Below are 14698 nucleotides of genomic sequence, written 5' to 3'. Positions count from 1 at the left end.
GTTCGTCGTTCAACGCCCACCTAACACAACACTGCTCACTTGAACTCCTTGAGATCTACTTTATCCTTGTTAGCACATATTCTCAAAATCCCTTTTTTTCCCTGGAAATAAATGAATACAAAAACAAACAAAGAAAATCATTCCCTTTCCCTAGAGTTAAGTACCTTATTCAGGCTTTATTTCCGCATTTTCTCAATCATCTCACCCAAGCATCATGTCATGAAGTCAGACAAGCTGTCCTACATTTGTATTTTAGGATGAACTTTCATACACACACAAAATCCAGCAGAAAAATAATGAAATTGATACTTTTTCAAAAAACTTACTTTTCAGTTGCCAAACAAGTAGTCATTTATACTTAGCAAACCTAATTTTCCTCACTGAAGGATGAGATGTGAAAAGAGTTGGTGTGTCTTAGGAAAAGAAATGAATGATACCTACAGTTCATAAAATAAGCCAACGAGAGGGCTGGATGGTCAGGCTTAGAAGCTCACCAGTTCACTACAGACCAGAAAGCCTTAGCGTGGGGACACTTGCCGTGTCTGCAGCGTGTGTCTGCAGCCAGATAGAATCAGCCCACCTGCACTTCTAGGTCTGCACTCTGTCACAGAAAACAAGCCAGGAAAAAGCAAACACAACTTGTAACCAAACCTACTATTGTTCTTCTTCCCCACATATGTAAATAGGTATTTTCCTCCTGAGGCACCATTTTATCAATTTTGGAAATTGCTACCATTCACGTTTCCATTGTGAAAGGGTGATTTCAGCAAAGATTGGCTGAAGCCTGAGCTTTACGTCTTTCTCAGGGGCTGCCTCCTGCAGAGGAAGAGGAGGAGGAGTAGAGGCTGAAGGCTGCACCCCAAAAATTCATACACTGAAGCCTTCATCCCTGGTACCTCAAAATGGGATTATAGTTGGAGAAAGGGTCTTTAGGCCAGCACCGTGGCTCACTAGGCTAATTCCCCATCTGTGGCGCCGGCACACCGGGTTCTAGTCCCGGTCGGGGCGCGGGATTCTGTCCCGGTTGCCCCTCTTCCAGGCCAGCTCTCTGCTGTGGCCCGGGAAGGCAGTGGAGGATGGCCCAAGTGCTTGGGCCCTGTACCTGCATGGGAGACCAGGAGGAAGCACCCGGCTCCTGGTTTCGGATCAATGCAGTGCGCTGGCCGTAGCAGCCATTTGGGGGTGAACCAACGGAAGGAAGACCTTTCTCTCTGTCTCTCTCTCTCACTAACTCTGCCTGTCAAAAAAAGAAATAAAATAATAAGCAGAAAAGGTCTTTAAAGCAAATTGAGTTGACTAAATTAAAGGGGGACTTTTAGAGTGTACCCAGGTCCAACCTGATGGGTGTTCCTCTAAGAGGAAATAAGGATACCCAAAGAGGCACCAGGGAAGCAAGTGTATGGTACAAAGACAATATGGCAGCACCATGACAAAATCGTCTTCTGTAAGCTAAAGAGAAACCAACTCTGACACCTTGATCTTTGGCGTGTAGCCTCCAGAGCCATAAAAAAAAAATACATTTCTGCTGTTAAAGCCAAGTCAGTAGTATTTGTTAGCCCTAGAAAACTAATGCAAGCAGATAAGTATGAACAAGTATAAGGTTTACCTTCAGAGATAAGCAAACATTCTGAGCTCTTATCAATTCTGTCATTAAATGTAAAATGGAATATGCCACCTCTTCCAGACTCAAAACCTAATGCAAAATAATTAAAATTTTTGCTATGAAATACCATCCATTGGCCAGTTTGGTGAAGGTTTTATTTTTTCCTGAAAGGAACTGTTCTTGTTCTCTCATCTCCTCTTCCTATAATATAGCAGCCCTCACCTCCACCCCACCGAATGATCCATGATGCATGACCAAACTCCTGAAGATACTTATACTAGGTTATCTTCCCAGAGAGACCTTTTTAAGAAGTCACTCTCCAAATTATCACATGCTGGCAAATTTTAGACAAGAAAAACAAAGCATCTAGAGGAGAGAGAGAAGAAACCGATTTAATTAATTCATCACCAAGGCCAAAGACATATAAATCTTATCATTCTATCTGTCAACCAACACAATGAATTATTCAGAGCCCAGAATCCCAAGAAGGAAGGCAGAAAGAAAGTGGTTAGAAAGCAGCTGGCTGAGCAGAAGAAAGTGCTCATAGCTCACCACAAAACCAGCCTGGTGGTGGCCAAAGTTCAGAGGCAGGTCCCTTTGATAAGTAAGCAGCAGGCTATTTTCTTCCGGAGAAGAACTCCTGGCTAAGGAGCTGCAAGTGGGACCACCACCTGCTCTTCTGCTAAGGTGGTCTGAATGGGACTCTGGGCAACTTTACAAATGCAACTGTTTTCTGAGCAAGGGACCTTCCAAAAAAATATTGTGCTGGGATCTCTTTAAAGTGAAGTTTTCTGTGTTCTACACTTGTCGTCCCAAATTTCTAAAGACCGAGGACAGTCTGCTATGTTGTAGAAGATAAAATGTAAAATATGTACCATGGCTAGGACCCTCAGAGAAAACTTCTATTAAAACTATAAATATGAAAACTTTTTTTCAGGCAGATGTACATCAGAATTCTATAACATAAAAATAAAGGAAGAAAAGAGAAGGCAAAAATATACAGAAATCCCTTACCAACTGAAGGCTGGTAAACAAATACATTTCACTATTTATATGTCCCTAACCACTAAACTAGCCTATACTTTGATAAATGTAAGATTTAAAAAACAGATGTAAAACCAATGCTTAAAATATCCTATTGGGATATTTTTCATAACAGAAGAATGTAAACACATTTTATGAGACATTTAGATTTTATACTAATAAATGTGGCTAGGGCTCTGGATTCTTCACACAAAAACCCCCTGCATTTTTTAAAATAGAAACACTTAGCCATCATGGTAATCAACATTTTTGAAAAGATTCCTAGCTGAACACACAGTGTCTACCTAGTACACTGCCTGACACAGAGGTGGTGTGAGTGATGCTGAATAGAAATGAGCATGAAGGGGGCTGGGAAATCTACAAGAAGGGACAGCACAAGTCCCCTAGATGCCCATTAAGAATGGGATTAGTTCTCTCCTGACATACACACCTAACCAGGTACTACGTGAAATACCCCAGGAGACACACAGGAGAGTGTGGTCTTAGTTTCCCCAGAAGGACCTCAGGACCCCCTGGGCTGCCCTGGGATAAAGACTTCAGGCAAATCTGTAACATAATCAGTTTGCTAAAGACTGCAACTAAGCATAGGGTGAAAATATGGGTATAGTAATGCCTCTCCAGGGGATTTCGGTTTCTTCTATCTGTCTTAATGTGAACCCACTAAATGTAAATCCCATGGGGGTGGCAAGATGAGGGTGGGGGTGGGGGTGGGAGGAGTCGTGATGGCAACAACTGAGAACAGCAGCTCTGAGGACTTTTCTTCCAGGACATGGGCAAGAGGAGCAAGGAGAGTTAAAAAGAAAAAACTTTCTGAATTTCATAAAAGGTTCTTGTGTTTTCTCTCAGAAGGAAGGGCATTTACTTCTTCCCAGACACTGGAGAGCACGTTCTTTAATTCTGGAACAAGGCTGGCAGTGGGGTGATCAGAAACAAACATCAGTTTCATGGTGCTATGACTCCTACCACCTCCATCAAAAGATTTGTTAAATGATTGCTGGGAGCTATACCCTTGCCTAGGACTACAGGCAAACAAGTGTATTCCAAGTGTGAATGAGAGGTGCATCAGCAAAGCTCTGTGAGGTTTCCTGGTCCTTTTAACAGAGAAGTGAAAGGGCACAGCTGGGATGTGGGAGTTGGAGTCAGAGGTTGAGTTATCTTGATTGCTGATTCTCTTGATTTCAAGCTTAAAAACTAATTAAATATGCAAAGGACCTACTTGATATTGATACAATCACTCTCCAGATCCCAAATTCATGGGGTCAGATTTTAGGACTAAAAAAGGATCGTGAAGAGTTAATTTGTGGGTCTTTTTATCTGAGCAATGCCAGACCATGGAGCTCACCATGTTTTACAGAGAGTCCTGTGATTGCAGGGTCTTTTCTGGGTCTCTGGCCATTTGCTTAATTTTGTTCTCCATTTCTATCACACTGAATCTTATCAGATGCAGGTTAATGAGAAACCAGACTGAGAACCAGTCAAAAAGATTTAGAGGATGCTGTGCAGCCAATCCTTGAAGCAATGAGGTAAGTAGTGAGGAGTCACATTTAACCTGTGCAAGGCTCAGCCCCTTTAGCTGAGGGAGAGAGCAACCCAGGAACACCCAGGTAGTGCGGCTCTGCAAATTCCATCACTCACTAGCAGCTGCTTTTAACTGTTTCCATCCTGAGCAAAAACCACCCAGATCCTGTCAGCCTCTAACCTCTAACTAATGCATAATCTCCATCTCCCTGCTGATCATTTACACTAATTAGCAAAATTTAGCTAATTATCGCTGAGCGTTTCCTCGTGTAATTATAGCTATTAGTAATAGCTATCTGGCTTCCCCCACTTCCTACTCCGCTTCTCCTCCTTTCCCATCCCCCCCTTCCCACTCCCATTCCTCCTTGGGAGATAAGAGTTTCCATTTCACTGAAACAGTTTTTTGGTTGGTGGTCATAGCTCTTACTTTTTTCAAGAGAGCCTACACCAGACCTGGAAGGAGCCACAGAGAAAACAACAACCCTATCCACACCAAGATGAAGCCTTGTCCCCTCCCCAGCATCCCCTTCCACCAACCTTCACAACTCCATCAAATAAAATGTAAAGGCAGTCCTGAAGAGCGGAAGTGTGTGCTGGCATTTTTCAACGTGCTCCCACTTAACACTGCAGGCTGCACAGAGCCCATGACCAGAAGGCTGGGGGAAGAGTTAACTTTCTGAACGGGGTCTTTGAAATACAAGCAAAGGCAGAGACCCCCTGGTGTGGTCACGCTCAGGCTGGGGAGGGCTGTTCTGCTTCTGATCTACATCTCTGTGGTACCTATACTTCCCACAGTCGGAATCCAGTGCATAGTAAACAAACCAGAGGCTCCCTTCTTTAGAACAGTTTACTACAGCGAGCTCCTAGCTTAGCCGCAGACATCATCCTTTTAAAGGCAGCCTGCTCAGAGCTGAATATGTATTTTAAGAGCCATAGATCTCTTCCCGCAATAGCCATTCAAGATGCGTTGATTTGTGTGAACCAGCCCATGCCTGCTATCTTTAATTGAAATAGTGTTTGCATAAATGTTGGAATTAAAGTTACAATATTTCACACTTGGGTACATTATAAATGTACTTAGCCTTATCGTACACACTGCTTTCTCGATGAGTGAACAAGATTAGGTGGACAGGTTCAGTGAGAGCTGCTCTTTCCACCAGACATGTAGGCAAATGTAAAGCTGTGAAAATGAGCCATAATGGCCACTAGCTACTAATTCTATTTTCTTCTGACACTCAGGGACTCCCCCACTGACCTTTGCCACACAGACAACTTTCAGACATTTCTATCAAGTTCAGGCAGAAGACCTGGTTCCTGCTGTCTATTTCCCGGCGACTAGCTCCTAAAGGAGACGGAGTTAGGAAGGGTGAAAGCAAGGTGAGTGAATGCATTCCCAAGAGCAGCTTCCAGACTTGTCTAACAAGTTGCCTGCCCTTATGGGGGGGGGGGGGTGCAGCCACTGGAAGGCTGCAAAGGAGAGAGTGGTGTTTGCAGCTAAGAATGAAGGAGCTACCTTCAGGAGAGCCCTTTAGAGAAAAATGGGGACTAGGGGCAGAAAACACTAGCCTTTGAGAGATAGCGGACATTTTTTTTTTATCCTTCATGCACATGCAATGCTTTTCATCATTTTAAATTCAATTTTTGGTGCTCGCCTCCCATCCCCGGCAACACTACCTGAAATGCCAGTGGGTGAAGGAATTGCTATGCCCCCAGTAAAAAGGATAAAGAGCAGAGAAACCCACCGTGCCCTCCTCGAAGGGAAACTGGGGAGCGATAGATAGAAATAGGCACTGAGTGATGCTTGCTGCCATGGAAATGGTGCTCCTGCTGAGAGTGAGACCCCGGCGAGGAAGAGGAGGAGGAGGAAGAGGAGGAGGAGGAAGCTACATTAGAGGAACTCCACACAGAACTGATGATACATCCCCAGAAGAGGGACCAGATTCCGAGTGTCCAGGCCGGCCGGCGAGGAGGGCTCCGTCTCGCGTGGATTCTCAGGTGCATGGTCAACGCACAGGACCACTACAGATGGGCAGTTCGAATTCCTGCCAATGAGGAATAATGAAGTTCATGATGCCCAGGGGCCCATCATAGGAGGAAGAGTTGCCTGAATTTCAGAAGGAGAGAAACAATAAGCGCTTCCAACGCTTCCAAGATAATGATGAATCAGTTGATTAAAAAAAAAAAAGGCACTACTTAAAAAAAATGAAAGAAAAGAAAAGCAAAGGCTAAAGGGCAAAGCCCTCCTTTCCCGAAGCTGATATTTAGGATGCCAGAGTCCACCCAGGTCTGGCAAACCTCCGAGCGAGCCCCGACATGCCACACATGTCAGGGGCGGACCCGCGAGCTTTACTGCGGAGCTCCCGGCACCTCGAGCCTGATCACTGAACTGCACGCTCCAGGCGAAGGCGCAAATGAAGGGAGAGGAGCCGACAGCCGGAGACCCTGGGAGGCTCAGGTTAGTTTACCCCAACATCCACGGAGTTGGAACATTTTTTCCCCCGTTCTGTTTCCACTTCCAGGCGATGTAATGCAGAACTGCCGGGCTCAAAGGAGCTGCAGGTGCAAGAGTTCTGTTCCTTGGGAGTCTAGGCGGCTGGCGCGGAGGCTGTTAACCCTGCGTGTCCTGGACGAGCGCCATGGAGCAGCCGCCTGCTTCTTGGGTTTCCCAACCGGATAGAAGAAGTGCAGCAGCAGTAGCAGCAGCAGCAGCCAGAGAAAGGGAAGAAGAAGAGCCGGAGGCAAAGAGGCGCGCAGACCTAGCTGCCACCCTAACCAAGAGGCACGGGGTGGAGGGAGGCGGGTGGGCGCAATCGGGCAGAGCACGAAAAGAGGTGCCCGGCAGAAGGCAGAAGGTGGAGGGAGCGGGCAGGCGCCTGCAAAGTGCGCGGCCCAGGGAGGCACAGGTGAAGTGAAGCGAGGAGTTGGGGAGCTAAATTCACAAATGGGCAAGTCCTATGCAAATAGCGCACTCCCGAGAGCAAATCAGTGCAGCCCGAGCGCTCTGCCGAGGGACTGGCTGGCTCCGGGAGGAAGGAGGGGCCCGAGCGCAGCGGAATCCCGGCCCTCCCCATTCAAGCACACGCTCGTATACACCCGCGCGAGCCTCCCGCGCACACCGCCCGCCCGCCCTCCCTCCCTGCGCTCGGCTCCCACCTGGCCCGAGCGCGCGCGTGCGGGTGAGACCGGCGGACGCACGCCTCGCCGCCTTCAGCACCTTCCCGCGCGAATAAGGTGCCTTTTACAATTGGAGAAGAAAAGATGGACCGCTAAGGCCCTACTAGCTCCAGATAGAAAGAAAAATAAATCCCTCAGTCAGCGAGAGCGCTGCGGGCAGCGCGCACCTGCTCCGCCTCTCCCTGGGTTAATCCCCAGGACTCCACCGGCAGGGCGAATGGAGCGGAATCTGCTTCCTGCTTGTGCAAAGTGAAAGAGATTGGGGTGGCTCAGGGACTCTGGAGGGTGCCAGGCTCCGTGGCTGGCGGCCCAGCTAGGAGGCGGCTTCCACCCGTGGCAGAAAGGAGGCTCTTGGAATTCAGGACCCAGAGGTGAGCGCCCGCGGCAGCTGTCCTGGACCAAGAACTTTAGACGGGGCGAGGGCCGGGTCCGTCGGCCGAAGAGTGGTTCGCCTCTCCCGGACCTGCCTCCTCCAACGCGCTGCCCCAGGTGGGTGAAGTCCCCAGGGCGCTGGGCACCAAAGACAGCGCGGTGTTTATATCCGCGCTGCACCTGCAGGGGGGAGCTGGAGTGGCCATCTGTGACGCCAGGAGGTGGCTGATCTGGGCTTCAGCCAGGGAGTGATGACTTTCCGGACCAGGTGGCCTTGGCTGCTCCACTGCGCGTGGTGAACAGGCGGTGCACACCCAACGGGCAACCTTCCCAGACCCGGCTCCTTTCCAGACTGGACTTGCTAGCTTTGGTTCCTTCCTGTCCACGCACCTTGGTTAAAAAAAGCCCATTACATTGACTGAGGGGAGACTGGGGGAAGAACGCTTGCTGCTTAAATCATAGCGTATATATTGTATGCAGGTGGCATTTTTTTTTTTTTATAAAAGGAGCCTATAGCATTTCTTGTATATCTAACTGCATTCAATGGCCATTTCAAACTCCTTGGGCTTAAGAGGTCCCATGGAGATGTTGGGAAAGTAGCATTGTCTCTGTAACTGATCAGGCTCTTGCCCATCCAGATGTGCCTGCCTGCAAAGTCAAATCTCAAGTCCATTTCAGACCGGGTTCTCCTGCTGGGGACCTGAATTCTAGTTCTGAAGTCGGACTTCTAAAGCCCCGTTGTGTCTGGTGATTGGTGCGCAGGGGCATCCTAAGTGTCCTGGCTCTCAGCAGCAGAGTGACCCAAAGCCACAGCCTGAGAGGGAAGAGGCCCTCTGTCAAGGTCTTTCCTACCTTTGCAATGCACCCATGGACACTCAACAACTCCGCTCGCGTTCTTCTCTATAAAATGTGGACAATGCCTCCTTGTGAGGGGAGAGGGGTCTTACAGGAGACGGCACCTGACAGTGGCAGCACACTCTTTGATCACTAGAAAAACCACCCGAAAATCGCTGATGGCTAAGGACGTGATTAGGGTCTCAGGCTATTCTCGGGAAAATCAGGGGGGAGTTTAATATCCGAAGTAGCCTCTCTCAGAGTACACAGTTCTCATTCATTTCAAATCACCAGAGGGATCCCCCACTGCCCCTTGGACTTACTCAGCCTGCATCGGGGCCTTGTAGGGACCTAGAAGACCGGGCATGGGCCTTGCTCTGCGGTTCCCTTACAACTCTGCTTTTCTGACCTCCGTTTTTGCTCTTCAAATGTGCCTCGCTCTTTCCCATCCTAAAGACTTCAGGACCTTGCTGGTATCTCTTCTCCGGAAGGCTCCCCCCACCCCCCAGGATTTTCACATGATCAATGCATTTTCAATACCACCCTATCAGAGGCCCTTTCGGGCCTGCATCTAAAATGAGCCACCACCACCCATGAGAGGTGTTCTATCTAGCCCATGATCCATTTCATTTTCTTCACTGTCATCCCCACTTTCTGCATCTGTTTCATATGTGTATTTGCTAATAGTCTTCCTCCTCAAAAACTACTGTAAGCTCCCTGAAGTCTGAGCCCCTGTCTCGTTTTCCTCCATAACCTGTGTGTGCTACATGGAGTAGCACGTTGTAGGAGCTGAATGAACAAACCCACTGAATCGTGCCTATCTCGGGCTCACATCTTCTCCCCTATTAGTTTTGATGGCACGTGTATCTGACTTTAGTGGCATCGATCCCCAGAGACAAGCTTTCCAGAATTGATAAGCCCACTGCCTACACACCTAATGTTTTCCTGCTTTTCTGAAGTGGCACTGAGCACTGGACACTCTTCTGATTTCATCCTGAGGAGCACGGGAAGCTTGGGTAGGCTTTCTGATTAATTCTCTGCTAGGCAATAAAGTGAAAATAAATCCTTAATGCAGCACAAAGCCTGGACATGCTGCTGGTACATCCACCTGGGACCATTCCTTTTACTTGTCACCCTTAAAACTTATTTATTTACTTTTTTTAAATGTCTAAAGAAGTAGCAGTGAATCCTCATCAGGCAGATTTCTTTCAGTGGCACAGCTGAATACTAAAACCATTTATCAGAGGACAAGACTGATTTTACTGCTTCCATTCCATCCCAACAAAATGCATGTCCTTCTCCGATGTAAGATGATATTTATTTTTTTTCATGTTTTCTGCCCCTCTAGTTACGTTTCTTTTCAAATTCCCATACTTGCATTAGGCTAACATATTAAATACATTTTTAAATATATTTATATGTTATATTCTAAATAGTACCTGTAGCTGGAAATCCAGCAGAGGTATTTCTCATCACCTATAGCAGCATCAACAGCTCCCCTCTTTTCACCCAAGTTCTGTTCTCCAGTGGATCCCTTGCATGAGAATACTTGGGAATCAAGTGTGTGGTGACAGGATGATGAGAGTATCCTTTTAATATGGAAGAGAAGGAGATGTAAAAACATTGTGCTCACTATAGATTTCAAGTTGAAAACTGTCAGTGATTCCACAGTCACACTTAGCTCCACCTGAATAAACCCGATAGAATCCTCATCACACTCTTTGGAACCTGAACTCTCTAAAAGAAATGCAGTTTTTAAAAACCCATGTGCTCAGATTGCTTGGTCAGTCTTTGCGGCCAGCAGGAGGCAGCTGTCATGCTGCTGGTGGGGCAGACAGGGAATAACACCACCACACAGACCCAGGGAGACCTAAAGGCTTCGGAGCACTCTGTTTCTGCCCTGAGCCCTTCAGTGTAAATCCTCTTTTTCCATAATAAGAGAGTAGAAACCCTTCCTTTCTCCTTCTGCGTTGGGCTCCAAAAGGCAGTTTAGGGAGAGAAAAACAAAAACCAAAAAAAAAAAAAAAAAGCACACAACAACCAAACTCTCCTAATAAGAAATGAAATGAAAGTCCTGAAAACGTGCAGGTGACTGTTAATATGGCCATAAATATATCTAAGGGTTCCAGTGACTCCGTAAAACAGTCCAACTTTGCTTTATTATATGTCAGTAGATTTATTGATAGCCACATAATTCATCCTTCTCCTCATTTATTTAAGAAAGCCATCCTGAAAAAGGCAAGTTTTTATTATATTTTCCATTTGGGGGTTTAAAAGAGACACTTTATTCTTTTAAACATCACTCCTAAATGTATTTGACTTAAAAAAAGACAGGGCATCCTTGTATAAATGTATAGCTTAGAGAATGTATTGCTTCTGTTTCTTTAACTTATCCTTCTCCTAAACATCGATAGTTACTCCCTTGTCCTCCTTGTGGTTGCAAGAGGGATATCACAGATTTGGATGTTGAGAAAAATCTCTAGAAAATTTTCCAAATCTCCTAAATTTAATCAGAAGGGCTAGGACAGTTGTAAGAATATTTGCATATTTTAATAGTAAGAAAAATATAAGTTATTTCTTAGCCAGCTTCTTTCAAAATCCAGAAGGAAATTTTTTAAGATTTATTTATTGGGGCTGGCGCTGTGGCGCAGTAGGTTAAAGCCCTGGCATGAAGCGCCGGCATCCCATATGGGCGCCGGTTAGAGACCTGGCTGGCTCCTGGCTTTGGATCAGCCCAGCTAGGCTGTTGTGGCCATCTGGGGTGTGAACCAGTGGATGAAAGACCTGTTTGTATCTACTTCTCTCTTTAACTCTTTCAAATAAATAAAATAAATCTGTAAAAAAAATTTATTTATTTGAAAGACAGAGTTACAGCAATGAAAGGAAGAACAGAGAGACAGAGAGATCTTCCATCCATTGGTTCACTACCCAAATGGCTGCAATGGCCAGGGCTGGGCTGGACCCAAGCCAGGAGCCTGGAGCTTCTTCTAGGTCTCCCACAGGAATACAGAGGCCCTAGTACTTGGGCTGTCTTCCACTGCTCTTCCAAGCACATTAGCAGGGAGTTGGATTGGAACTGGAGGATCAGAGTTTTGACTTGTAATCTATATTGGATGTTGGCATCATGGATAGTGGCTTAACCCACTACACTACAGTGCCAGCCCCAGGTGGAATTATTTTAATATGGAAGCAGGTTTTTTTTTCTTCTACTCAAAGACAGTTCTCAGAGAGATTAGCACATGTATATTCCTGTTAATCTTCACCAAGTTTACACTCAAGATTAAATCTTCTCTAAACTTAGACTGGGAATCAGAGATCTCAACTATCCATCCACAGCATCTTGAAAATCTCTATTCAGTTTTGAGGAATCAAGTAAAATAAACATGTTTTATAAATTAAAAGAATAATCTCATTTATATGTTTACAGGGTAAATTGTCAAATCAATGATTTAGAGGACAATTAGAGAATGCATGCAGATTTCACTCTTGGGTTCTGGTGCTTGCCTGCCTATGTTCTAATCCTGATTCTGCTTGTTAGCTGCTATGAAATATGTAGGCAAGATCCTCAGGCTCTTTGTAGTTCACCTTCTGCATCCATAAAACGAGTGTATTTATATCAGCCATCAGATAGGTTTGTATTGAGGATTTAAATAGTTAATATATATCAAGTAAGTATAAACTGCCTGACACATAGAAAATGATCCATGAATGTGAATAACTATTAGTATTACTAACTACTTTTTATTCAGCTAACTCCTTAAGAGTTACCCCTATTGAGAGTTTTCTCTCATTTTTACAAATGTCCAGGGGAGGAAGTCCACAAAAACGCCCCCAGAAATTCCAAAATGCAAAAAGAAAAGTCTCCCCTAGGTGCTCCCCATCTCACTGGATGCTGTCTGCCAACTAATACCAGATGCAAGAACTCGCCATTGTTTTTAAGCAATTACTTTCCAGGTTGGAGATCTCAAGGTTCCAGTGTCCCTGGGGATCTGGAAAAGCTCTTTGGCTGCCTCTCTTTTCCATGTCTTATTTTTCTCACATTCTTCTCCCAAAAAACAAATTCTGGGGCCAGCATTGTCACATAGAGGGTAAAGCCACTGCCTGCAATGCCAGCATCTCATGTGGGTGCTGGTTTATGGTCTGGCTGCTCCACTTCCAATGTGGCTAGCTGCTAATATGCCTGGGAAAGCAGTGGAAGGTGGCCAAAGTGCTTGGACCACTGCCATCGACACGGGAGATCCAAAAATAGCTCCTGGCTTCTGGCTTCTGGCTTCAGCCTAGCCATCTGGGGAGTGACCCAGAGGATGGAAAATCTCTCTCTCTCTCTGACCTTAAAATAAATAAATAAATCTTAAAAATAAATATTAAATATTCTAATGAATTAGTCTTCTCTGTAGAAGAAATGCCTTCCAAATCTTTAATAATTTCCATTTAGGTAATATTTCATTATTATTCGATAATTTTTAAATTTTTTTTTATCAATGTACCCACTGAATGAGGTTCAGTACAAAAATAATCCAGTATCAGTCTTCCACTTTGGTGCACCAATTCATTTACTCTATGAACATTAAATTTATGCTTCTGCTGAAGTTCAAGACACCAAGAGATGATCAGTCCAAAGCAAATAAAGACAAACCATGAATGCTAACCATATAGACAGCTTTCCAAATGCAATGTGGTAAGTGCTAAAACAAAGACTTAAATAATGTACACAGAATAGAGCATGGGAAAGGGACGAACCACTGAAGGGATTTATAGGGTGACACGTGCTCTACATGTTAAAGACTGGAGTTCAGATTCTAAGATGACTGCTTACTGGCACCATGAGCTTCAGCAAGTTGTGTCAATATCTATGAACCTGTTTCCTCGGGAGTGTAATTATGAATAATCCCTACCCTATGGGATGGTTTTGAGGGATCCATGAGAAGATATATTTGAAAAGAAGAATATAAATGGATGCTCCTTATTGTGTACCTGGCCTTGAACTCTTTCAAACAGGCAGAGAAGACAAAGTAAGGAGATTATCAGTGGGAGAAATCATCTACTGAGAGCTTCCTAAAGAAGGCACACCTTAAGTCCAGCTTTTACTGTCATTTCCATTGTTAAAGCCCCAAGGGCTCAGAAAAGGGCCAACTTTTTCAATGTATAACCGCGCCCCCCCCCCCCCAAAAAAAAAAAAACCAGCACAATATTCTATGGGAGGAAAAAGAAAAAGCAAGGGAGGAAACACATGTTGAGAGCCACATTCTTTATCTCTAATGGCTGGATTGACATACAGAGGAACATTAAATAAATAGTATCATTAGTTTTAAATAAGTACCATACTTAATTTTAGTTAATTAATTAAATTATGGAAGAGTTCAGGACTTTTCTTTTGTTCAGTATACTCCGTGTGGTTATTCTGCAGATATTAAAACACCCACTGGATCCAATTTGTAAGACTATCATTTAATTCTATAAATATCTTAGCTTGAGCCTCCACCTTGCTCAAGGGTCTTTCCTACTCATATTCTGTTTTTTTTTTTTAAGATTTATTTTATTTATCTGAAAGAGTTACAGAGAGGTAGAGACAGAGAGAAAGGTCTTCCATCCACTGGTTCACTTCCCAAATGGCCGCAACAGCCCAAGATGCACCGATCCGGAGCCAGCCCATGCAGGTATGGGGCCCAAGGACTTGGGCCTTCTTCTATTACTTTCCCAGGCCACAGCAGAGAGCTGGATCAGAAGAGGAGCAGTCAGGACTAGAACCAGCACCCATATGGAATGCCGGCACTTCAGGCCAGGGCTTTAATCCACTGCGCCACAGCACCGGCCCCTGCCTCATATTCTATGAAGAATACTTCATTCAAGGTAGAGGGACAGAAATTTAAATTAATGGTCACCTTCCCCTTAATACTATGTGTCTTATATTCACTTAACAGAGCCATCTTGGAGGAGAATGAAACAAATGTTCTCCTAACAGAAGGTACAAAATGTTATCTAAGAAGATTCAGATATGTTTGGAAGACGGGAAATAAGGATACTTCTCAGTAGTACTAAGGATTCAGCACCTTCCAAAACTGATGATAAGGTCAAGGAAGCACGGAATTGTAATTTTATATCATAAATTAGAGGAACAGTCTGTTCTAAGAATAGATGAAACAGCATTAAGAT

The 14698-nt window shown here is 45.0% G+C and overlaps 1 protein-coding gene across 50 annotated transcripts in view; it reads right to left on the bottom strand.

The window, feature by feature from the left end:
* Nucleotides 1-14698, bottom strand: part of NRXN3 (neurexin 3) — a 1789124-nt gene that overhangs the window by 594245 nt on the left and 1180181 nt on the right. Inside the window, exon 1 of one of the 50 annotated variants that reach the window (XM_008271977.4) lies at nucleotides 5908-7087. The exons of 47 other annotated variants lie outside the window; for them this stretch is intronic. In XM_008271977.4, coding sequence (XP_008270199.2) covers nucleotides 5908-6166 — 259 coding nt within the window. In that variant the 5' untranslated portion in view covers nucleotides 6167-7087. Of the gene's footprint in view, nucleotides 1-5907; nucleotides 7088-14698 lie in introns of those variants that run through there. 2 more of the 50 variants (XM_051825981.2, XM_008271978.4) reach the window with 2 other exon arrangements.

The sequence above is a fragment of the Oryctolagus cuniculus genome, chromosome 20 (genome assembly GCF_964237555.1).
Source record: "Oryctolagus cuniculus chromosome 20, mOryCun1.1, whole genome shotgun sequence".
In the NCBI taxonomy this organism is placed as follows: Eukaryota; Metazoa; Chordata; class Mammalia; order Lagomorpha; family Leporidae; genus Oryctolagus; species Oryctolagus cuniculus.
The sequence above is the reverse complement of the archived record's forward strand: the minus strand, read 5'-3'. Positions and strand labels throughout refer to the sequence as shown.